Raw genomic sequence first — 26,298 nt, 5'->3', positions numbered from 1 at the left:
GTGCTAAGACTCAGGATCACAGTGGTGGGACTAAACAGTTTTTCAGACCTTCCCTGGTAGAGTTTTCTGATTTTGTGATCATACAACAGCCACATAGGCTTCCATATTGACTTTTTAGGAGATTAAATGACTGAGCAGCCATTTTGGTTATCACTTCAAGAGGTATTTGAGAGAACGCAGAATCCTTGGTGTCATTTGCTAGTTGCCAGTTGCTCAGCACAGGATATACATGTTCTTATTATTGTTTAAAAGCTTTGCGTTAGTATTATATGATAGGGCCCAGATTAGGGTGTGGGCAGCTTAGCTGACGTAGAAGTTTTCATTGCCATCATTTGTTAAAAATGATTGTTTGTAATTGTCCAAAGATAGTCTTCCAACCCAAGTAAACTGTAGAAGACAATTTCTCAGTTGTCTTCTCTGAATTTTCTGCATGACAGTGCTTTTAATTTGATTCCTGGCTAATGCAGCATGAATTTCTTGCAGGTTTTATTTTTGGAATTGAAGTTGCCACCAAATGGAGAGATGAAAGTTCAAGGCAACAAGAAAACTTTGGGTTCTACCAGAAGAGGGAATGACACTGGACGCAAGTCAAGGCTGGGTAGGCGGTTCAGCACTAGTAAGGTAATCACGGGGGGCAGTTACAGGAAAGAATCGGAGCTACTTTTAGTGTTTTGGTGTTGTGACAAAATAGTTAATATAGCCCACCACTTAAACTTACCCAGTTGCAAGCAAAGAAATAGGTGGTTTGGTAGTCTACAAAATCTACGCAGACATTCCAACATGGGAAATCAGAACTATACTCTGACTTAGCAGTGTACTCTTCTTATCATTAAAACAATGTAGAGGCTGGTGCGCTCAGACCTGCTAATATTATTTATTTTCCTCCACGACTCTTGAACTTCTAATATAATTAATTTGTATAGTTATATAAACAGACAATTGTATAGAAGAATTTTTTTTTAAGTTTCAGGGAAAAATAAGTTTTCCACAAATTTAAGGTTTTGTTATTTTTCAAAGGAAATTTGCCAATGTTAACGAATGGAAATTGTATGCATTAGGAAAGAGAAGAAAGATTTAATTTTACCCTTTTAGTTAGTGAAGTTTTAATGAAAAAGTAAAGATAGAAAATGAAGCTGCCATAACTGTGGAGAGCTGAGAGTTTAATTGCTATTCTGTGAAATTTTGGTCAATATACTGTGACTTGTCTGCCTTTGGGAAGTGTCCATAACTGTTCTCCAGCACACTTTTTGTTTTGTTTTTTGGCACTGGTCTGGTCCTTCTCCACTTGAGCCATGTCCTGCCTGTTGCTAGTTAATGAGAGATGAAGTCTTATAGACATTTTTTTTTGTGCCAGTACTGGAGCTTGAACACAGGGCCTGGGTACAATCGCTTAGCTTTTTGCTCAAGGCTGTCATTCTACCACTTGAACACAATTCTACTTGTGTGCTTTTTTGGGTGATTAATTAGAGAGAAGAGTCTCATGGACTTTTTGGCCTGGTTTGGCTTTGAACTGTGATCCTCTGGATTTCAACCTCCTGCATTTCTGGGATTATAGGCAGTATTCAGCTTTGTAGTACACTTTTTATTAGTCTCACTGGCCCTTTAACCTCACAAGTATCTCTTCTCATGGAAACATTGGCATTTTAAAAATAAATGTCTTCTGATATTTTTTATATGGATATCATGTAAGTATCAGGGCAAGAAGGAAGACAACAGGAAGATTTCCCATCCCTGGAGGAATGGAGAGGAAATGCATAAAGAAAAGATTATGCAGATTTCTTGGTAGGTTTTAGGGGATAGATCCTTGGTACAATTGATATTAAAAATGACTTTTTTCAAAAGATAGCTCTAAATTCATATCATTTGCATTTAATAAACTACTTATTATATTTTTATTATTGTGATAATTTCTAAAAAAACCTAAATTGTGATTTTGTGTTATGGACTTAGTTGTTATCAAACTAAATGTTGAGACTGTATTATTTACCTAATAGACATTTAGAATTTGAATAAGAATCCAATCTTACCTTAATTGTTATATTTCTTTGGCAGGATGTTTTAAATAAATTAAAGGAATTACATCCTTTACCAGGCTTGATATTGGAGTGGAGAAGAATCAGCAGTGCTATCACCAAAGTAGTTTTCCCCTTGCAGAGGGAAAAACGTCTGAATCCTTTCCTAGGGATGGAAAGAATCTACCCTGTATCACAGTCACACACAGCTACAGGTGACAAGAAATGCTGAATATGAATACTGTCTGGTTTTGAAAGAAAAAGATTTTGCTTATAGTGGCCAAGAAATTCAATTGTTTATCATTGGGTTCAGTGAAGTTCCACAGCATGCAGAAAACTCATACTATATCCAAAGTATAGCTAAATATCACCTGAATATTAAGATGAATCTACTGCTACCTGTTTTCAAGTACTTGAAGAGAAACCAGACATCTGAGACAGTGTTTTCTTTGCAAGAGCTATGCATAGTAATTCATTTAAATCAGTAATTTAGCTAACTTCAGTGTCATCCCCTTCCAGAACCTCCTAAGATCCTCTTCCAATTGAATGTCAGTAGGCCTTTGGGGCATCTGTATGATAAGCATCTTATTTTACCCAAGCAGAAAAGAACTCTGTAGAGTCCTTGGATGTGTGTCTCATGGCCTTAGGATAGATTTGAGTGTAATCTGGTAAAGAAAAGCAGTACTGTTTTCTCTAGGCATCATGAAACTAAGTATTCACCAAGCACAGTGTGCACTGGAAGAAAGGACATTTATAATTCATTCATAGAAGCACCAGTTTAGATTTGCAGTATACAATGTGGGCTTTGAAATCCGAAATCCAGCTAGTGCTGTGAACCTTTCTACTAAGAAGACTCCTGAATAAAAGAAGGTCCTGCCTCCACCAAGTATTCTGAGGACAAATAGGATTCTGTATGCTGAGGGCTTAGGGTAGCATACGGTTCCTAAAAAGTACCCAGTGTCAGTTGTATGGGATTTTAAAAAAATTCATTAAAAAAATTTTAAATTAACATATTGATTATACATATTAATGGGTTCAGTATGATATTTGAATACATGCATATACCATGCACTGATCAAATCCAGACTCTTTATCTATGCCTCCTACCAGTTTACATTCAGTCTCACTTTTCGTTAGCTTCCATATGTAAGAGAGAACATGTGGTACTTGTCTTTCTGGGTCTGACTTATATTTCACTTGCATAATGTCTGTCAGTTACTGAGCTGTTACAGTGGAAGCACCATGAGTAGCTACTTATTCTTTGCTTGCTTTCCTCCTTGTTTAACAACTTGCTACCTCTTACTTTGTTACTATTTAGCTGACTTCTTGGTTCTTCACAGTCTTCTCTTGCCCTCTTGATATTTAAGTTTCATTTTAGAACATTTGCTAATGCTATAAATTTGTGCAAAATAATACTTGGCAATAAACTAAACAACCTAGGGCTTTCAAGGGTGTTTCACATTTGTTGTTTATCAAACAGAGAATAATCATTCTGTTTTCATTATTCATTTTAGAGACTATTTTAATAGGGTTTTATAATTGTTAGAACATCTTAATATTATAGAAATATAAGCTTAAGCATGACAAAGCAATTTCGTGATTAGAACTGATTTCTGTCAAGCTATATTCATGTTTTATAATTTATTTTTTAACCATCTTTTCTTATCTGCCAGTGTTACCTCATTAAATTCAACCAATAGACCAGGGCTGAATATTAAGTATTGTTATGGAAAAGAAGACAGTGTGCTGAGGTAGGAAGAGCCTTGGATGCCTTCCTCTGCTATTTGTTAGTGTAACACTTAATGATCATTATATTAGAAGTTGGCATTTATTAAAGTTATTGTGTGCTAAAAATTAAATAAGATCTATATGGAATCAGGAATTAAGTTAGAAAACAATGTCTAAGGCATTTGAGATGACAGATCCACCAACAGAAGACAAAATTTCATATCGCAGCTGTAAGAGAGCCTGTTACAGTGAAAAGGGTGTTATAAAACAGGGATTTGAGCAATTAGCAGACCATTTAACAAAATGACTATCACAAAGCTGAAATATATATCAAATGGGGGGTGGGCAAGAGGAGGAAGGTAGATGAACACAAAAGGGAAGAGAACAGGGGACAGATGCAGTCATAATACTCAATGTACAGATGTGCAAAAGGAAGTAGGAAACAATGACTGGTAGGGAGGGGCTAGTTGAGGGGGAGAATGATGTAAGGAGTCACTGATCAGTACGCACTGTAAGATAAATGGTTATGTTAAATTGTAACCACTTGTACAACCAGATTAAAAAGCTGAGTTTTAATGCTAGTTTATGTTACTTAAATGACCCCAATTACTCCCCTTTTTTGAAAAGTGCTTATATTTTTTTCAAAGAAATTTTACCAGCCAACTAATAACATATAAATAATTTGGGAAAAATAAAGTCTGATAAACATTTTTAAAATAGCTTATAAAGCCAAGTGCCAGTAGCTCATACCTGTAATCCTAGCCGGTCAGGAGGCTGATTACAGTTAGAAGCCAAATCGAGTTGGCAAGTAAGGGAGACTGTTACCTTTAATTTACCACTGAAAGCTTGAAGTGGAGGTATGGCTCAAGTGGTAGAGAGATTTTGCCTTGAGTAAAAAAGCAAAGTGAGAGCATGTGGCCCTGAGTTCTGACCCTAGTACCAACATACCCATATACACAAAAGTTTCTGTCCAGGTGTGATGACATGCATCCCAGGGACTCAGGAGGCTGAGATAGGAAGATTACCAATTCCAGACTAGCCAGTGCAAAATTAGGGAGACTCTTAGAAACAAAAAGACAAAAACAGGAAGGTCAGGTACAGTATTGCCCAGTAGGTAGAGCAATTGCTTTGCATGCATAAAACTAGGTTCAACCTCAGGACTGAAAAAAAAAATCCTATTCTATAAAATTTATCCAGGAGCTGATTCTAGTTAGTCACTTTAGTATTGTTGCTGATTCTCTGGAATTACAGTGCTGATAGGAAAACGCAGCCAGGTGGTATCTGAAAGTGACATCCAGTGGCTTCCTCTCATGGAAGAGTTGTCCTCTTCAGCCTTTCACAGCCCTGCTCCAGACACTCCAACTCCTGCCTCGTGTATCCCCAGATTTACGGATTCAACAGTCATTTCTTTTGAGGTCCATTTGATTGGTCACTGGTAATCTTACACTTTGACTGCTAAGTTATTATTATTTTTATTTATTTATTTATTTTGGGTCCGCTCCTGGGGTCTGAACTCTGGGCCTGGGCGCTGTCCCTCAGCTCTTCAGCTCAGAGCTAGCGCTCTACCACTTGAGCCACAGCACCACTTCCAGCTTTTTTCTTTTTGCTTATGTGGTGCTGAGGAATCGAACCCAGGGCCTCATGCATGCAAGGCAAGCGCTCTACCACTGAGCCACCTTCCCAGCCCCAGCTGCTAACTTATTATAATACCTCAGACTCTTAACAAGTTTGCTTCTTATCATGGATTGATTTCTATGTTAATGTACAGCAATATATTATAGCTGATTTGTATATTCATTTATCATAGGATGGCCTTAGACTTATCATTATTAAAAATATGAACATGATGAAGAAATTTATTTAAATATACATTTAGCATTAATAAGACCACATCTTTAAAGATAATTCAGACACAAGTACTGTTAAATATCAGTTTAATTTTTTTTCTTTATTCTGTTTGATTTTAGGACGAATAAGTTTTACAGAACCAAATATCCAGAATGTGCCAAGAGATTTTGAGATTAGAATGCCAACACTACTAGATGAAAGCTCACCTTCCCAAGTTCTAGACAAAGGCCAACCTCTCATGGTCAGGTAGATTATTTCTCTTTACTTGTATAAGTGTGCCATGTGAATGTGAATGTGAACGGTTCAAAAATAACCTAGTACATAAGATAATGAAATTCCCCATTTCAGTCCCCAAATGTCTAGGAAGAAGCTAGTTGGTGGTGAGATGCTGCACGCTTAGGCCACTGATGAACCTCCCAGCTCTCTGCTTCTTTAAGCCAAACACTGTCAGTGGTGTACACATGACAGGAGGCAGCAGTACAGATACTATATATTTGATTTCCCTAGAGGGGTTATGGAGTAAATGACAGAATTTTCTCAGAAGCAGCTTGTGGGAAAGGTGATTGCAGAAATGGTCTCATGTTTAATTGAATGTTTATCAGAAGAGGTCTAGCATGTTATGCATTACAGTGAGTTTCAGGTTGCATTGTTTTCTAAGTTTCTTAGATGGAAATTCTGTCTTCACTGAAAATCAGACTTTCTTTAAAAAAAATTTTTTTTATTGTGAAAATACCATACAGAGGGGTTACAATTACATGGGCAAAATAATGTGTGCATTTCTTATCAAGCATTGCTGCCTCCTCCTTTGTTTCCCCTTCCCATCCCATCCCTCACCCGCCCCCCCCCAAAGTTGTAAAGTTCATTTTAAGACATAACGATTTGTACATCTCATTGTTGTAGTGGGTCCACCTGTATCCCTATTTGTTTTTTCCCTTTTCCCTTCCCCTCCACAAATTATAGCTGAATTGATTCATATGCTGTTGCTGATTTTTTTTGTGTGTACCACAGAGGATACAGTAAGAAGGGTTGTGGCCTGTACCCTGAGCACCAGGCACCAGTGGATGAGCAGGCCTTGGCCAGAGAGGTGCCGTTTTCTGTGAGCATGAGGCATGCCTTTGTGCCTTTCCCAGGTGAGGTCACTGAGGGTTTTTGGAGCTTCTCATTGTTAAGGGAATGTTTTCCAAAGCTCTAGAGAAATCTGAATTATGGGTGGGACTAGAGGGAGTGCATTGGTCCTTCATCTTTCCTCTGTGTGGTGAAGCCTGTTTTCTCATTGTTTCATGAGGTTTAGAGAAGTTCATCATTGTCTTCACTATCTGCCCATTGTGAATTCTTTTTTTAATTTTTATTATTTATATATATTTTTTTTGGGGGGGGGGGTCTGGTTGTGGGCCTGAACCCTGGGCCTGGGCGCTGTCCCTCAGCTCTTCAGCTCAAGGCTAGCGCTCTACCACTTGAGCCACAGTGCCACTTCCGGCTTTTTTTCTTTTTGCTTATGTGGTGCTGGGGAATCGAACCCAGGGCCTCAGGCATGCAAGGCAAGTGCTCTACCACTGAGCCACCTTCCCAGCCCCCCATGCTGTCTCTCAGCACCAGCTGTTTGCGAAGCTGTTTAAAAGACCACTGTCAACTTCTGCAAAATTTAGTTAATTTTTTTAGTCCACATTCTCTTTCACCTCACAGTGTTTGTTGCAGTCAGTAAGCTCCCTTCTTCCTCACTTTCTCTCCTTTGAACGCCAAAGAGTAGCTTTTTGTTCACAGAGTGGTTTGCTCCTGTGTTTCCTTCTCTTTTCTGACCACTGATGCTTCCTGGCACACCCCCAGGCTGTGATTTGAGCTGACTTCTTAATCAAACATTTGCTGGAAATTTCTCCTAGTCTTATCTAGTTTGTTATCTTCATAGCTTTTTAAAAAAATAACTTGCAAGAGATGTTTTAAAACATCAAAATAAGCTGAGCACCAGTGACTCATGCCTGTACTCCTAGCTACTCAGAAGGCCAAGATCTGAGGATCATGGTTTGAAGCCAGCCTGGGCAGAAAAGTCTGAGACTTTTATCTCTAATACTACTCAGAAAAAGCTAGAAGTGGCCCTGTGGCTCAAGTGGTACAGCACTATCCTTTCTTGAGCACAAAGAAGCTCAAAGACAGTACCAGATCCAGGCTGGGGAAAAAAAGTCAAAGTAAATGGCTAAACATCCATGATTCATAAAATATTACAATATTAAGTAAATATATATTTTATATTTGCAGGGCACCAGCATCAAATACAGTGGAAACAGGGGTTTTACCATGGGGGAGGAACATACAAAGCAACAGCAAAATCACATGGTACATTATAAATATGTTAGAAACAATAGCAAGAAAGAAAAAACCACTTGTGTCCCTATCTTGGGGTTCATTTTGCTTAACTTCATCTTATATGATCATATGTACACAGCTTTTGACCTTTTCTACTTGTCCTACACATGTACGAATTATTGCAAATAAGGAAACCATGGGACCTATGTTTCTTTGGGCTTGGCTTACTTCCCTTAATATAATTTTTTCCAAGTCTTTACATTTCCTAACAAATGGGGTAATGTCATTTGTTCTGATGGAGGCATAGAATTCTTATATATGTATCACATTTTCTTGATCCATTCATCTACTGATGGGCATCAGGGTTGGTTCCATATCTTAGCTATGGCAAGAAACATAGTTGTGCTGGTAGACTTAGTATAGCCTTGTTTGTGATCATTTGGGTAAATGCCCAAAAGTGGGATTGCTGAGTCATAGGCAAGCTCTATATGGAGGCTTTTGAGGAACCTCCATACTACTTTCCAAAGTGGTTGAACAAGTTTACACTCCCACCAACAATGCAGTAGGGTTCCCTTCTGGCCACATCCCCTCCAGCATCTGTTGTTATTAGAGTTCTTGATTATAGCCATTCTAACTGGGGTGAGGTGGAATCTCAATGTTGTTTTTATTTGCAGTTCTTTTATGGCTAGAGAAGTTGAGCATTTCTTCATGTCTATTGGCCATTCTTATTTCCTTTTTAGAGATTTCTCTGTAGGTCTTTAGCCCACTTATTTATCGGACAGTTGTTTCTTTGAGGATTTGTTGTTGGGGGATTTAATTTTTTGAGTTCCAAGTATATTTTAGATATGAGACCCTTGTCCGTTGTATGGCTAGTGAAGATTGATCTTGCTAGCTATGTCCTTTGCCATGCAGAAGTTCTGTACTTCATGCAATTCCATTTGTCCAACCTTTTTTGATTTGTTGTGTTTCTGGGTCTCTATTAAGAAAATTTCAGCCTGTGCCAAGGAGACCTAGAGTTTCTCTTCTTCCTTCCTATAATGTTTTCAGGATGTCTGCTTTGACTTCAAGGTCTTTGGTCCATTTGGAGTTGATTCTGGTGCAGGGTGATATATAAGAATCTAGCTTTAGTTTTCTGTAGGTGAATAACCAATTTTGCCAACACCATTTACTGAAGAGGCTGTCTTTCTTCATTCTATTTCTTTAGCTCCCTTATTGAAAATTAGGTGGCTAGAGGTCTGTGGGTTCATTTCTGAGTTTTCAGTTCTATTCCATTGGTCCTCAAGTCTGTTCTTGTGCCAGTACCAAGCTATTTTGAAATTTGGTATTGATATTCCTCCAGCACTGTTCTTTGTTAAGGATCATTTTTGCTACTTGGGGTCTTTTATTGTTCCATATGAATTTTTGGATTGCTTCTTCTATTTCATTGAAGAATGAGGTTGGAATACTGATAGGTATCACATTCAATTTGTAGATAGCTTTGGGAAGTATTGCCATTTTTATGATGTTGATCCTTCCAATCCAGGAGCATGGGAGGTTTTTCTACTTCCTAAGTTCTACTTTGATTTCTTTTTTCAGGTTTTTAAAGTTTTCATCATAGAGGTCCTTCACTTCTTTAGTTAACTCCTAGATATCTTATTTTTTGTGGGGCTATTTCAAAAGGAATTGCTTTCCTGATTTCAGCCTCACTCCTCATTGTTGGCATACAGAAAGGCCATTGATTTTTCAGGGTTGGTTTTATACTCTGCTACTTTACCAAAGTTTCGAATCCACTCAAGTAATTTGGGAGTGGAGTCCATGGGATTCTTTAAATACAAGATCATGTCATCTGCAAAGAGGGAAAGTTTTACATCATCTTTCCCTATTTGGATCCTCTTTATGTTTGCATCTTGTCTTATTGCTATAGCTAGGCATTCTAATACTAAATTGAAGAGAAGTGGAGAGAGTGGACATCCTTGTCTCGTTCCTGAGTTAAGAGGAAATGGCTTTAGTTTTTCACCATTTAGTATAATGCTGGCTGTAGATTTGTCATATACAGCCTTTATTGTATTGAGGAATGTTCCCTGGATTCCTAGTTTTTCCAGAGCCTTCATCATAAAGGGGTGTTGGATCTTGTCAAATGCTTTTTCTGCATCAATTGAGATAATCAAATGGTTCTTATCCTTGCTCTTGTTGATGTGATGAATTATATTGATTTTTATATATTGAACTGGCTTTGTATCTCTGAAATGAATCCTGTTTGATCGTGGTGTATGATTTTTTTTGATGAGTTGTTGAAGTCGATTGACCAAAATTTTGTTGTGAAGTTTTGCATCAATGTTCATCAAAGAAATGGGTCTGTAGTTCTTTTTCTTTGATGACTCCCTGTCTGGTTTTGGGATAAGGGTTACGATGGCTTCATAGAAAGAGTTCGGTAGTGAACTTTCTCTTTCAATTTCATTGACAATCACTTTATTATTTAAACATATTATGTGCCTTTTTGGGTTTGCAAGGTTACTATAATTTCTCCTTGGTCTTTGGGGAATGGATTTTCGCCAAATTCCATTTAGCAGATCACATGACTGAAGCATAACTGATAATGTGTATATGAATTTATAGTTTTTGGTTTTGAAATCTCGACTTTTATAATTTTAATATTATGTTTTTACTGTACTCAATTAAATTCATGTGTAATAAATCCATGAATAAGGTGGTTTTAGTGTATGGGTTTTATTATGACATTTTCGTGCAAGTATTTCATGTATTTTGATCGTATTTTTCCCTCCCATTACCCTGCTTTGTTTTTCCTTCCTTTCCTGCCCCTTCCTCTTCTCAAATAGTTCTTTTTCTGCTTTTATGTCTTAAAAAAAATTCCAGATTCCACTTATAAGAGAAGACTTGTAATATATGTCTTTTCTGCTTTCATGTCTTAAAAAGGAATCTAGATTTCACTTATGAGAGAAGACTTGTAATTTTTGTCTTTCTGTGTGGTTTGTTTTGTTTTAACATAATGATCTGCAGTTCTATCCATGTTTTGGTAAATGACACAATTTTGTTCAGCCTTTATCCATGCATCTATTGATTGGCAACTAGGCTGATTGTTACTCTGTAATTCTATATTGTGAATATCCTGCAACAACATGGGTGTTCAGGCATCCTACTGTATGCTGAGCTTGATTCTTTTGGGTGTTTGCCCAGGATAACTGACAGTTTTATGTTTTTAGTTTTTTGAGGAACCTTTATACTGGCTTCCATAATGCCTGCATTAATTCCTAACCCACCAATATTTATTGTTATTTGTATTATTGAATTTTTGTATTTGTATTATTAGATCTTTGTATTTGTATTACTGCGAAAATGGGATATTGTAGTTTTTACTTACATTTATCCTAATAGCTAAGAATATTCAATTTTTTTTAATGTTAACTGGCCATTTTTCCTATTCCTTTTGAGAACCTCTTAATTAATTTGCCCATTTAGTGATAGAGTTTTTTTTTTTAATGTATTCTGGATCAAGCTCTGTTGAATGAATTGCTAACAAGGATTTTCTCCCATTCTGTAGGCTGTCTTTCACTGATAGTTTCCTTGGAAGTTCAGAAGCTTTTATCTTTTTTAATATAAAGTTTCAATTTGCATACATTTAAGAGAGGGTTTTATTGCCATAAATAAGTACAGTGTGGAAAAAGTTAGCTCCAATTGAATTAGTCTTGTTCTTTTTTCTTTTTTTTAATGGAAGTAAGGTTCTAAATTCAGGGTCTTGAGTTTCCTAGGCAGGTGCTTTCATTGCTCAGCTATGCCTCCAAAGTTATCTTTTGTGGTTTCTTTGTTTTGTTTTGTTTTTGTTGGCAAACACTTCCTTTTTACTTTTTTTATTATCATAGATACAAAGGGGCAGTATTTTACTGTGACATTTCTATGCATATATATAATGTATTCCAATCAATCTCATCCTTTCTATCACTCACTCCTACTCCTTTCCATCTCCCCAAGTAACTTCATCAAGTTTTATTGTTCTATTTCCATATATGCAGACCAAACTGTTTTGACCATATTTATCCCTATTCACTCTGCTGATTAATTTTGAGATAAGGTCTCAATTCCTTTTTGGGCACATGCCTGGGTACTATCCGCCTATGTTAGGCTTTCCTCCCTAGCTAGAATAACAAGGGAATGCCACTGTGTCAAGAACTCTGGTGAGAAGGGGTTTCACAAACTTTTCTGCCCAGGCTGGCCTCGAATTGCAATCCTTCTGATCTCAGTCTTCAAGTAGATGGGCGATATATTATGTCTAATGCCATGCTCTTAAACTACACCAGTATTTAATATGATGTAACAATTACAATGCAGTTTATTCTTTAAAATATGATTAAATATAGTCAGCATAGAATTTACTATCTGACCCATTTCTAGTGCTATGACATTCATTAAGCATATTTGCATTACTGTGCCATCCTCATCATTCTCCATCTCCATACATAGGGCATGTTCATGTTCTCCACTGAAAGCAGCACCCTTCATACATTAATTCCTCATTTTACCCAGCCCTGGTCAATATTCATTCTGCTTTCCATCTCTGTATGGCTATTCTTGGTATTTTAAATATGTGGAATCATTCATTTGTGCAACAGAGGTTACATTATATTATATAGAACTTGGTACTTACTAGCTTTTCTAAAATCATTTGTACTTCAGGTGGCTTAATATTGGCTGCTGATTACTCTCAACTTGAACTGAGGATCTTGGCTCATTTATCTCAGGATCATCGTCTCATTCAAGTATTAAACACAGGAGCTGATGTTTTCAGGAGCATTGCAGCAGAATGGAAGATGATTAAGCCTGAGTCTGTGGGGGATGATCTGAGGCAACAAGCAAAGCAGGTGATCTCAGGGACATGCTTCATGTAAATGAGAAGAATCAGTGGTTCCAAACAATGTCATTTGTTTGCAGTTGAGGAATCATTTCTGTCTTTGGACCTTTCAAACTGTATTTGTTTGAGTCTGTCTCATGATACGCATTATAGTTCCTTTGTGGAGGCAATAGAAAGAACCATATGGACTAAGCCAAGGCTACTTATTATCAGGAAAGCAGACCATAATAGGGCCAGTCTCAGTGCTCAATACTCGGTAGATGCTTATTTAAGAATTATAAAGGTCACTGTGGTGTTAGAGGTCATTATTTATGGGTGTGTGTATACATGTTTGTATGTATTTTTTCTCTTTTCTAGTCAGTAAACATCCTGACTTAAAGTTCTATATTTTCATTTTTATATGTTCCTACAGCACTGAGCCAAAGCACATTGTATAGAAGGTACTCATTACACATTTACTGAAAAAGTACTATTGAGTTGTGCTTTTAATGAATTTTAGCTTTTGAAGCCTGTGGAAGTTCATGCTACTCTAACACCTTGGAAATAGATGTGTTAGTTCTTCCTCCTAGAGGACGATATGCACAGAGACAGACAAAGGTCACACATATTTCCTTTCCTGGGTCAACACCAATGCTTTCTAATCACGTGCTTTATGGGAAATCTGATGTAGAGGTACCCCTTGCCCACTCTGAGCTTTTGCTTTATTCATTTTACATTTGTGCTTCAAGCTGCTAACTCTGTAGTGCTTCATTGACTTGTTGGCACGAAGTACTTCTCACTACTTCCTACCAGTGTTTCTATATTGTCTGTCCTCTCTGTCTTGTTAATTCACTCTTGGGCCTTGCATGTAACAAGAACTAAGAACTAGATAGAATATTTCCATATTGAGTTCTCATAGCAACCTCTTGTAAGTATTATTACTTTTATCTCTATTTTATAAAGGAGAAAATAGGCATATAAAAGTAATAATTTGCTTATAGCCATACAGTGTTAAGTGATATATTCAGAATATTTAGAATGTTAGGACTTGGGCATTCTGAATCTAATCTACATAATTATCTGTGGAGAAGCCTGTCTATATTTTATTTTAGCATTCATGTAGAGTTTGATTTATGTCAGGCAGTTTCCTAAGACTTATAAGTAATAGTTCTTTTATCCTTAACAGTTCTATAGTGTGTTGCTATTTCGTTTTATGGAAAAAGGATTTCTAAGAGATTAGGTGACAAGAGCAAAATCATATACATCATGTGAATGGTGGATCTAGGTTTGAACTCAGGCAGCACTTATTTAATCAGCGTTTCAATTAGTAGCCTGTCTAGACCATTTCTTCACACTGCTTCCAAACTTTCCTGAAGAGTTTTTGGTTAGCTGGATATAGTGGCTCACACTTGTAATCCTAGCTACTTGGGAGGCAAGACGTGGATAGCAGTCCCAGGCCAGCTCAAGGCCAGCCTGAGCAAAACGTTTGTCTGGTCAGGCAATGCCTGCCTGTTTACCAGCTCCAGGGGAAGCATAGTACTGGACACAGCGATGCATGTTTGTCATATTCAGCCACATGGGGAAGCACAATGAAGATATCCTAGCCCAGGCTACAAAAAGTATAAAAAGCACTGTTCTAATAGTCACTAATGGATAAATGACAAATAGGAATAAATCTGTCCTCTTAAATCACTGGAATACCTTTTCTCTCCTGTTCTTCCTTCCTTCCTTCCTTCCTTCCTTCCTCCCTCCCTCCCCCTCTCCCTCCCTCCCTCCCTCCCTCCCTTCTTTGGCTAGCTAGCTAAATAAATAAATAAATGGAAGTTGAACTCTGGGCTTATGCTTGTTATACAGGTACTCTTCTCCTTGAGCCATACCTCTAGCACTTCATTGGTATTATTTTCTTAAAACCTTCCATACGCACTCCACATTCATACTCCATGCCTACCTCTTGCTATTTCTCTTTGTCTCTCTGTGTACAGTCTGTCTTGTGAACAGTATTGCTAAAATGCAGAACAGATGTTTGCTAAAGGTCAGCTTCTATAGATCTTATCATTTCTTTGACTCATTACACAATGAAATGTTTACCAAAATTCAATTCTAATGAACTTTATCTTCATGTTCTATATAGTTCTGACCTGTAATTTACTTAGTGTGATGGCTCCCTTTCAGATTTGCTATGGAATTATTTATGGAATTGGAGCTAAATCTTTAGGAGAGCAGATGGGTGTTAAAGAAAATGATGCTGCTTGCTATATTGACTCCTTCAAGTCCAGATACACAGGTGAGAAGCTGTGTATCTACATGATACCAATCATCTACAGGACATTTCTAGCTTTTCACCACATTGGGTTAACTCGAAAGTTTACATTGCAGAATTTTCTATTAAAATCTCTATTAATCAAAGTTTTCACTAGACATTGTTAGGTAAATAACATTAAGTTTATTATGATTTCTAAGGTATGTTTTTTAAGATAAAGGTAGGAACAGAGATATAATGGCAAAATATGCTTGTTATACATGTTACTGTTTTCTTGTGACTATCACCTAAAATAAGAGAATTGACTTGAGCTTTGGGTTTAGACAGCTTTACTTTGAAACAGTAAGCCACTGATTAATTGTACAAGGAACTCTGAGAGAAAATTACTAGTATAGTTAGATTTCCATTATCTTAAATTGTCTCTCCTTGTGATAGTTTACTGAAGTGTAATTTATATACAATTAAAGTTACCTTAAGAAAAATTTCATTTGTATATATTTTGGACAAACCTATATGGTCATAAAATCTATATCACAACCAAGATATAGAACTGGTCACTCATCTCAGAAGGTTCTATATTATTATTTTTACTAGTAGCAGTAGTAGTAATTAATCTTAGCCTTGTTCTCTTGGTACTGAAATAACCAATACTGCAAGATTTTTTAAAAAGTATGTCAAGTGCCAGTGGTTCATACCTTATTCATAGTACTCAGAAGGCTGAAATCTTAGGATTTAGTTTCAAAGCCAGCCCAGGCTAGAAAGTCTGTGAAACTCTTATCTCCAATTAACCACCAGAAAACTGGAAGTGGAGCTGTGGCTCAAAGTGGTAAAATAGTAGCCTTCAGTAAAAGAGCTCAGTGACAGCGTCCATGCCTTGATTCAAACTATGAGTCCAGCACACCCCCCCCAAAAAAAGTGTAAAGATTTGAAATAACTGCCTTTTACACATATGATGTGAGTGTGTACATAGAATCACATAAATAAATTCTACAAAAACAACTATTAGAAAAAATGCAGCAAGATCTTACTATGTATATAGATTTAGTTTATAAAATTGATGGTATAAATATGCACTACATAAGTATTAGATTTATACAATTAGTGACATAAATATTTGATTAGTGAATAAAATATAATATGTCACTACTTATATAAATATTTGATTTATATAGTATATAATATGTACAACATCTAATTTTTAGGTCATGTTGAATATAAAGAGCCATGAAAACTGGCATGAATTTAGCAGAGTAAGTACAAGACTTATATATTGAAAACTCCAAAGCAATCTGGAGAGAAATTGTAACCCCTCTGTATGGTATTTTCACAATTAAAAATAAATAAAAATTCATACAACACAAAATTAGAAAGCAAAAAATAATGCTTAAAGAAATGTGTGTACACTATGTCATTAAGGTGCACAATATTGTGATGATTGTTCCAGAGATTTAAGACTCTCATCAGTTTAATACAGCCCAACCAAAACCACTAGGATTTTGAGTAGAGTGTGACAAACTGATTGCAAGTTTGCATGGGCATCTGAAAGGCCTGACATTGAGATAATAGTGTTTTAGGAGAAAAGTGCAATGTCAGGAACTTTGGGCTGTGCTTTAAGACCCTGCTAATAAAATCACAATAATCAATGCAGGCATAAGGTAGACATAGAGAACAACTAAGCCCAATAGACAGTCTAGAAATAAATCTATACAAACATAGTAAATTGATTGTTCAACATTAGTGCCATGGTAACTTAATGGATGGAAGATAGCAGTTGTAGCTAGAACAACTAGCTAGTGGTATGGCAAAAAAATAGAACTTCAGCTTATATGCAATACCATATACAAAATTAACTTGATACAGAGTATATACTTAAAAGTAATAGCTAGGGACTGGGAAGGTGGCTCAGTGGTAGAGCGCTTGCCTTGCATGCATGAGGCCCTGGGTTTGATTCCTCAGCACCAAATAAGCAAAAAGAAAAAAGCCGGAAGTGGCGCTGTGGCTCAAGTGGTAGAGTGCTAGCCTTGAGCTGAAGAGCTCAAGGGACAACGCCCAGGCCCAGAGTTCAGGCCCCACTACCGGACCTAAAAAAAAAAAAAGTAATAGCTAAATGATGTCTTCCAGAAGAAAACAAGATCTTTGTGACACTGAGATAGATAGATTTCGTATGTCATAATAACACTGATCAAGCCATAATAGAAAAACATTGGTGAAAGTTTTTTTTTTTGTATGCCAGTCATAGGGCTGAACTCAGGACCTAGGGGCTGTCCCTGAGCTTTTTTTTTTTTTTTTTCCTCTCAAGGCTACCACTCACCACTTGAATCATAGTTATGACTTTCTGGTGATATAATTAGAGATAAGAGTCTCATGGACTTTCCTGTCAGAGCTGGCTTTAAACTATGAGCCTTAGATCTCAGCTTCCTGAGTAGCTTAGATTACAGACCTGAGCTACCAGTGCACCCAGCTTCTGAAAGACTTTATTAAGAATATGTAAAAGCCAGATACTGGCTACTCACATCTGTTAGCCTAGCTACTCTAGAGGCTAAGATCTGAAGATTGTGCTTCAAAGCCACCCCAGATAGTAAAGTCCATGAGATTCTTTTTCTCTGTTAACCACTAAGAAAAACTGGATGTGGAGCTGTGTGTTATTTGGTAGAGTGCTAGCCTTGAGGAAAAAAGCCAAGGGACAGTGTTCAGGCCTTGAGTCCAAGAAAAAAAAGAAAAAAGTAAGGGGCTAGGAAGGTGGCTCAGTGGTAGAGCGCTTGCCTTGCATGCATGAGGCCCTGGGTTCGATTCCTCAGCACCACATAAGCAGGAAAAAAAAGCCGGAAGTGGCCCTGTGGCTCAAATGGTAGAGTGCTAGCCTTAAACTGAAGAGCTGAGGGACAGCGCCCAGGCCCAGAGTTCAGGCCCTCGACCGGACCCAAAAAAAAAAAGTCAAGCACAGTTTATATATACATTATCTATTAGCCAACAAAGAAATTGTATTCAGAATATATGCTCTAACAGTCCAGTACAAAAGCTAAAAGATTGAATAGATAGTTTACCCGAAAATATGAATGGCCACATTAAGTGTTATTATTAGTCACAGAGGAAAACTAGAGAAATAGCATTACAGAAATACTAAAATGGCTAAAATTAAAAGCAAACAAAAATTGCCATTGTATCACTTTTCTCTTACTGGTATGATTATAAAATTGTAACATCACTTCAGAAAACTATATGTCTCTTTTGGCAAAGTTAAGCATATACTTAATCATATGCGCTTGCAATTGTATTATCAATTGTCCGAGAAAATGCTGGTTAATTGGTAATAAGACTCTCACAGAATTGTCTTCTCAGGTTAGGATTACAGGCACGTAATAATATTTAGTACCCAGGTATTATTGAAATGTTTAAGCTTCAAAATGGTAAGAGGAAAGAGTAAAGGTAGAATAGGTCATTGAGTAGAAAACAGTAGGGAAAAAAGAAGCAGAAAAGTAATGTCAAATGGTCTCAAGATCCTAGAGTAAATTGCTGTTCTGAGATTGTGTAGCACATATTTTGCTACTGTTGATTTAAAAAGGTATAGAGCTTACTATGGTTGTACATACTTGTAATCTCAATACTCCAGAGGCAGAATCAGAAAGATTACAAGTTTGAGGCCAGCCTGGGATTACATAACAAGTTCAAAGTCAGCTTAAGCTACATAGTGTGACTTTGTCTCAAGCCAAGGGCTAGGGGTGTAGCTCAGTGGTAGAACTCTTGCTTAGTTTTTTTAATAAATCTCAGGTTTGATCCCCAGCACTTCAGGGTAGAGGAGGACAAAGATCATGTTATATTAGAGTTCTTTTTGTTTTTATCAGGATCTACAGAAAGTAAATGATGTGTTGTTTCAACGATGTACTGTCAGTAAGAATCCTGGGAGGTTTTTTGTAAATTTAGATATGTTTATTGCAATGAAGGATGTAGTTTGATTTTAACTAAGTATTTCTGTATTTTCTTTGTAGGTATTAGTCATTTCATGAAAGAGACTGTGAAGAATTGTAAAAGAGATGGGTTTGTTCAGACCATTTTGGGAAGGCGTAGATATTTGCCAGGAATCAAAGACAACAACCCTTATCACAAAGCTCATGTATGTTGAAATTTCTGTACATTTTTAACATTTTAGTGATGTAGTCTTCTTCAACAAAAACTATAATGTCCTCCTAGTAGTACTAGCATATTAATTGGATCCTGTGTGTGTGTGTGTGTGTGTGTGTGTGTGTACCTACTACCCATTAGTTTTATTAAGCAGGTCTGAAGTGATAGCAATCTTTAGGAGGATAATATAAGCCTCATTTCATTTAATACTTCAATTAAAGCTGTTCTATTTCAGTATACCAAATATTTATTAGGTTTATAACAAGTTGTAAGTGCATTTAATTCTTAATATTGCTGATTGTATAATAATTGGCCATATTACATTAGATTGTAAACATTCCTCAAAGATTAGCCAGATATTCAAATAGGATTTTTGTCCTGTTTTCTTGTTTGTATATTTTAAAGTTGCTTCTATCAGTATAAGTGGAAATACATTAAAATCAAAACCCAAAATACTTCCTCATTAGAGATTATTGTGATCCAAAAGACTAGATAAGGCTATTTTTAACATCATTTAAAATAATATTGATAATATTTATCTGTTGCTAAAATTGTCTGAAATCATCGTGATTTATAAAAGTTTTACATGTATCTGCCCATTTAAGCTTCTTTTTCCATATCTTCCTATTTTAACTGTATGGATTTTGTCCTTCCTCTGTTCTGTCACTCAAAGGCTTCACAGCACTAATGCTTTTTCGGGTCTTAAAGGAACAGTTGGCTTTTTATTACTTTAGTGTCCAACCTCCCATCTGTCCACTGACAGCAGATATTTATCAGGTCCTTATCATATATCTCAGTAAACTACACAGCAGTAGTCTTAAGTCCAAGTGATAAGACAAACAATTATAAAAACATCCTTTCTGTTCTCAATTACTTCAACTTCAAGGAGGAAGCAGGACTTAAACATACTCCTGAAGCCTAGTAAGTTTTGGGCCGGCGCCAGTGTCTCATGCCTGTAATCCTAGCTACTCAGGAGGCTGCGATCTGAGGACTGGGGCTCAAAACTAACCTGGGAAGAAAAGTGTGAGACTCCAATAAATTACTCAGAAAAAGCAGGAAGTGGTGCTGTTGCTCAAGTGGTAGAACACTAGCCTGGAACACAGAGGCCCAGGGGATATCATCCAGGCCCTGAGTTCCAGCCACAGTACTGGGGAAAAAAAAAATTGCTAGGAGTGAGAAAAAGACTATCAGAAATGGATAACTGAGTGAGGATGAACTAGAAGCCATGCTTCTAGAAGGAATGGAAAGTTTGAGTAGTCATTTAGGGGTACTTTTCTACTTGTTAGATGAAGCCAGCTACACATTATATTTTTGAGTGTGGTATTACAACTCAATATCTTTTCTTCTGCTTTTTGGCATTAAAATTTGTGCATAGCAAAATCAACTCTTAAATTTTAGTGGCTTATTATCAGAAACTTTTTCATTCATGTTGTAGTTTGGCTCTAGCATGACTATGGCTTTGCTCCATATTTTTTTGTTTGGGTTTTTGCCCTGTTTTGTGTGTGTGTTGGTTTTAGACACTCTTACAACTCCTACATGTTTCATCTCTTATATTGCATTGGACTGAAGCCAAAACCATTCTTTAACATTCCCTCCAATATAATGCTCCTAGATGGGGCTGTGAGATATGACAGAAAGGCAACCAGGAATATTAATAATAATGCAGTCTGCCACACAGAGGTACATAGTTTCTAGGAAAAGGAGTCAATATTACTCATAAATTCAGTCATTCTTTAATGTCTGGCTTAGGACCATGTGGTCATTGGTATGGGAGACGAATTTAGGACAGTTCAACCTACATCATAAAGAATGCTCTTATATCTTTAGAATTAAGAGTAATTTGAAGAATAAATCTTTTGGAGTGAAGTTTAGAACATCCAGGACATTGATGGTGTAAATGTAACGTAAAACAAAATTGAGTTACTAGATACATTATAAGTGTACTGCTACTGCAGTTTTGGGGTCCTTAAAGTGTCTTAACTTTTCTAAACTTTTCTTAACTCTTCTATGCTCACTTGGCCAGCCTAGAATATTGAGCTGTGTATTATTATAGTTGTTATTTTAGGATTCGGGCTAACAATTGATGTAAGATTTTTTTAAATTTAATTAAATTATTTAATTAAAATAAAAAGTCCTTAGTTTGAAAAAGTGCCATTATCAATAATAGTTAAATCATGAAAGACACTGGGCAATCTAAACTGGGGGCCAAGACATGACAGACAATACAGAGGGCATTAGGGCCTCAGTTTGCAGGTGAGAAGTCCAAGGCCTTACCACATACTTACCCCTTCAGCACATATCACTGTGAGGCCCTCAGAAGCAGAACAGCCATGGTTCCAGACAGAGCCAAAGGGGTGTCAGTGACCACACTCCCCTTTGTTTGCCACATATTTCTCTAAACCTAGAAGCCAATCTTGCAAGGAAGAAGAGGAGAGAGAATATATATATATATGCCAATTCCCTTCAACAACTGAGTGTTGAAGTTTTCTAAACAGAAGCATTCTGATCTTCTAGTTAATCTATCCTCTCTTGGACAGCCCAAAATGTTGAGTTGTAGATCATTGTGGTTGTTATTCTTAGGATGTAGCCTAATGATTGATGTCCTAGGTCATAGCTCAGTCCAGATGGCCATTCTGGAAGCAAATATGATCACTAATCCACAGATACTGAGGGCAACTATGAAACCACATGCGTCTGACATACAACTGTTTACTGTCTTTTGTAGGCTGAGCGTCAGGCTATCAACACAACAGTCCAAGGATCAGCAGCTGATATAGTCAAAGTAGCCACAGTTAACATCCAGAAGAAACTAGAGACCTTTCACTCGATCTTCAAATCACATGGTCATCGAGAGGGTATGCTCCAAAGAGACAGAGCAGGTTTGTCCTTTGCCAAGACCCCCGCTTTAACCTTTTGTGTTCTTTGAAGTCAGGGAATATACTTCGAGACAACCTCCTTATCACATGTGATCCTAAGCTGATGGGGTCATCTTTTCTTGTTGTCTTAAAAGTCTTTTGTTCTTAGCCAAGTGCTGGTGGCTAACACCTTTAATCCTAGCTACTCAGGAGGCTGAGATCTGAGGATCGTGGTTCAAAGCCAGCCCTAGCAGGAAAGTCTGTGAGACTCTTATCTCCAGTAAGCCACTAGAAAACTGGAAGTAGTGCTATGGCTCAAGCAGTAGAGTGCTCGCCTTGAGCTGAAGAGCACAGGGACAGTGCCCAGGCCCAGAGTTCAAGCCCCACAGCCGACAAAAAAAAAAAAGTCTTTTGTTCTTATTGTTTGAATTATTTCTTGTTCTAACAAGTACACAGAATTTTCTTTGTCACATATCCATACCTTTGCTTTAAATTAAATGTCATTTCACTGTCATTGAGACTATCAAATCATGATGGAAGTCATGGGGGGAAAGAAAATTTGGACCATGTCAGGGAAGAGTAGACTGCTGGAGGTAGGTTTCGATACAGAGCAGCAGGATGGAATTTTCTGCTTCCAGTGGAGGCAAATGTATATGTAGAGGTTATAGAGAATGATATAGCTAGTTATATAAAGATAGGAGATATAGAAGTTGTTCACTTTTTAAGTTAAATAACCAAAAGGAAGGAAGATATAATACCTGACTGAAATACTTAACTCCTCACATCAAGTGATAAGTGACAAATGAGAATTTAGGCAATATTATTTATGGGTGGGCAATATGGGACTGTCACTGAAGATGATGTGTCCGGCTAGGTTAAGGAAGCACAGGTGAGTGAGATCATAGCAGGGTGAGCCTGAGAAAGCAGGGTACACAAGAAAACAGCATTCTGAGTCAGGGGAAATTAAAAGGATAAAGGTGATCATGAGAAACACTTGCAATAATCAGTGGTATGAGCTAAGTGGGGCCCAGTGGGGCTGATTAGATCTTAGCCAGACTGACACACAGGCACACAGCTTCGTAGTCTGGTGTGGAAGTGGTTTGCAATTGGCTCAGTGACCTTGAATCTCCTACTTCCTGAGAACTACATATGAGCAAATGTGGGCTACAGACAGACAGTTAAAGTCATATGTGAAAGGAGGAAGAGCCAGTTATGCAAAAAGATTCATGTTGAGCCTGAGTTTAATGATCAGAGGCATGATCTACTAAGAGGTCCAGATAGATAGGAAGTGGTATAGCTAAGCCCACTACAGTGGCTCTTCGTCATTTTCAAGCCATGGTTTCTTTCTTTTCCTTTTCTTTCTTTCTTTCTTTCTTTCTTACTTTCTTTCTTTCTTTCTTTCTTTCTTTCTTTCTTTCTTCCTTCCTTCCTTCCTTCCTTCCTTCCTTCCTTCCTTCCTTCCTTCCTTCCTTTCTTTCTTTCTTTCTTTCTTTCTTTCGTTCTTTCGTTCTTTCTTCTTTTTTAAAGAGGGCTATTTTTTTGTGCCTGTATCAGGGCTTGAACTTGTATTTGTACTCAAAGCTGGCACTCTACCACTTAATTCACATCTCTACTTCTGGGTTTTTGCTGGTTAATTGAAGATGAGTCTCTCCAATTTGTCTTTCCAGGCTGGCTCCAAAGTGTGAGTCTCAGATTTCAGCCTCCTACATTAGCTAGAATTATAGATGTTAGCCAGTGGCATTGGCTTGCAATGGTTATTTTTGAGATAGGGTGTTTTAGCCAGTGGCATTGGCTTGCAATGGTTATTTTTGAGATAGGGTCTTACAATCTTCCTGTGTTAGCTTCCTGTCATAGCTGGGATGACAAGCATACACCGTAACACTCCACTTCCCTCCATTGAGATGAGGTCTCATGGACTTGTGTGGCTAAGATTGCTTCCTCCCAATCTCAGACTCCCTTGTAATGAAGGCATGGGAAGGATTCTTGTGAACTTTTTGCTCAGCTATCCTTAAGCGACCATCCTCCTATTCTCAACCTCCCAGGTAGCTAGGATTACAGGTGTTAGGTGTCGGTGCCTAGCCATAAATGCTCCTAAGTGCAACTTCAGGGCATTTACAAACATTCCCATATCCAAATATTGAATCTAGTAATTCTAAGGCTTAGAATTGTCTAGAATGTGGTGTCTAATTAGGGAAACACTGATTCTACCACAGTGTTACATGTAACCGTAAGGAGACATGGGGTCACCCTTTATGAAACACTCCCTGGCCTTGAGCTCCCATTCCTGGATTAGTAATTGGGCCCTGGTCTGCATGGTGCCACATTCATAAGGTTGTATAAAACTCTGTGGAAAGAGAGAAAGTGTCTGTTTCTGAGAAATGAGACCAATGTGAAGCAGCATTATGTGCATCCTGTTTTCTGACTTCATTGGTAGACTCCTCTCTTGAAGGAGTTGTTGGGGATTTGGATTTACATAATGGGCAGACTAGCTTGCTACTTTCATGACATTTCCTGTGGTTTCTCATGATCTCAAAAACAAAAGGAAAAAGAAAACATTTATCCTATGGCTCAGTGACATGCTGCTCAGCTTTGCTCTTTTTTCCTGTGGTAGGATTGTTGCTCAAAGGAAGACTGCCAGGAATCTTCTGCCCAATCAGAGGAGGCTTTTTCATCCTTCAACTCCATGATGAGCTTTTATATGAAGTGGCAGAAGAGGATGTGTTTAAGGTATTTTTGCAATGTGCGTTCCACTCGCTGGGAAGCTGAGACCCTGTAGCTCAGCTAGACAGCTTTCCCTTATTCTTCCCCATGTGTGAGATGCTGGGGAAATGTACCCTGGTACAGAGGCCGTAAAATGTCTAGTCCTTACAGATGGAGCAAAGACAGCTTAGAGTCATACCTGATGTTTTTGTTTGGAGAACAGAATAATTTGGAGTCTTGAAACTAAAGACTTTAAAGTCTTTTCTAAAGAATTTAGCAAGCTTCTAAGCTCTGAACATTCTGACTCAAGTGGTCAGATCTTTTGCTCAGCCATGAAGGACAGAATGAGCCTCCTGGTTCTTTTCTGGTTGGCTTTCAGTAGCACTGAACAGACCTCTGTTCTAGTTTATTATCTCAGTGGGTAAGTTGGGAAATATCCTTTGATTAGGCAGAGATTATTAATCCTTTTTCCCCCTTTGGTAGGTAGCTCAGATTGTCAAGAATGAAATGGAAAGTGCCATAAAACTCTCTGTGAAGCTGAAAGTGAGAGTAAAACTCGGTGCCAGCTGGGGGGATCTGAAGGACTTCGATGTGTAATTGTGGGGTAGACCACATCCCAAGGAGGACTGATGTGAATAGTTACCTGAAAAGAACAGAGGTTGCCCTCTCACCAGCTTTATCAACACCAACTGACAAGTCTTGAATTTAAGGCACAAATTCTGTAGTGAGTTTCAAAGTATGGATCAAGGTCTACTCCCTGTAGTGTCACAAAAGACTTTGCAAGGAGGGAGAGAGTGAAATGACAAGTTGAATGATTATACTCAAAGAGTATCTAAGAACTTACCTTTCCTAATTTATTACAGCATTACCAAAGTTTGAAATGTATGCTTGAAATATGCACTCTGCACTTTTGGGTCCTACGTGAGTTAAACATGAAGGAAATGGAGCTGCTGCCTTAGAGGCATTTTCTTCATGTCCATAACTCAGGCACTCATGGTAGAGACCCAGTAGGAGCCACTGGTGAATAAGCATTGTGCTTCATGTGCAACGCCATTGTGTGATGTGACATTTTCCTCTAATATTGAGACTTCTGAAGTAGTATTATAAAATAGCATTGACTGAGAAGGTATGAATTCTATACAATAAAATTTGGTATATAGAGTTCAGGAATGAGTTTTCATTAAATGTTGAATTTTTATGAAATGCTGTTTCTTTTCCTTTTTCTTCTCCAATTCATACAATGAAAATTTTTGGAATCTTAATACATTGTGAAGTGTGTGTGTGTGTGTGTGTGTGTGTGTGTCTTGTTCTATAAGATCAGATGTTTGCTGCAGTTGCACATATGACAACTGCCAGGTAGGGAAAACACACCTTTCAGCCTCTACATGCCTCTGCCTGTGTGTGGTGTGACAAGAATACATATACTAAGAAGGTTGAACTTTGTAGTCACTATCAGAAGTATAGAATTGATCCTTTGGCTATTGAATTAAAATGGACTTATGAGAAACTTTATATCACCACCTCAATATTGAACAAATTGTATTTTATCAAGAGTGTCAGAAACCTATGTCTCTTATTTCCATTTCCATGGCTTATTCAATAATGAGCACATAGGAAGCGTTTAGTATGTTCTCAATCAGCTATTAGGAGAGCTAT

General features: G+C 37.5%; 1 protein-coding gene across 2 annotated transcripts in view; it reads left to right on the top strand.

Moving 5' to 3' along the window:
* Positions 1–25,806, top strand: part of Polq (DNA polymerase theta) — a 63,793-nt gene extending 37,987 nt beyond the window's left edge. The window contains exons 21-30 of one of the 2 annotated variants that reach the window (XM_042669662.1): positions 484–621; positions 2,053–2,227; positions 5,708–5,834; positions 6,597–6,718; positions 12,555–12,739; positions 14,881–14,992; positions 18,955–19,079; positions 21,813–21,966; positions 24,554–24,669; positions 25,126–25,806. In XM_042669662.1, the coding sequence (XP_042525596.1) occupies positions 484–621; positions 2,053–2,227; positions 5,708–5,834; positions 6,597–6,718; positions 12,555–12,739; positions 14,881–14,992; positions 18,955–19,079; positions 21,813–21,966; positions 24,554–24,669; positions 25,126–25,239 (1,368 nt within the window). In that variant the 3' untranslated portion in view covers positions 25,240–25,806. Of the gene's footprint in view, positions 1–483; positions 622–2,052; positions 2,228–3,685; positions 3,765–5,707; positions 5,835–6,596; positions 6,719–12,554; positions 12,740–14,880; positions 14,993–18,954; positions 19,080–21,812; positions 21,967–24,553; positions 24,670–25,125 lie in introns of those variants that run through there. The other variant, XM_042669663.1, reaches the window with a different exon arrangement.
* Positions 25,807–26,298: the final 492 nt, after the last annotated feature.

The sequence above is a fragment of the Dipodomys spectabilis genome, unplaced genomic scaffold, assembly GCF_019054845.1.
Source record: "Dipodomys spectabilis isolate Male_0828 unplaced genomic scaffold, ASM1905484v1 ptg000017l, whole genome shotgun sequence".
NCBI classification, from domain to species: domain Eukaryota; kingdom Metazoa; phylum Chordata; class Mammalia; order Rodentia; family Heteromyidae; genus Dipodomys; species Dipodomys spectabilis.
The sequence above is the reverse complement of the archived record's forward strand: the minus strand, read 5'-3'. Positions and strand labels throughout refer to the sequence as shown.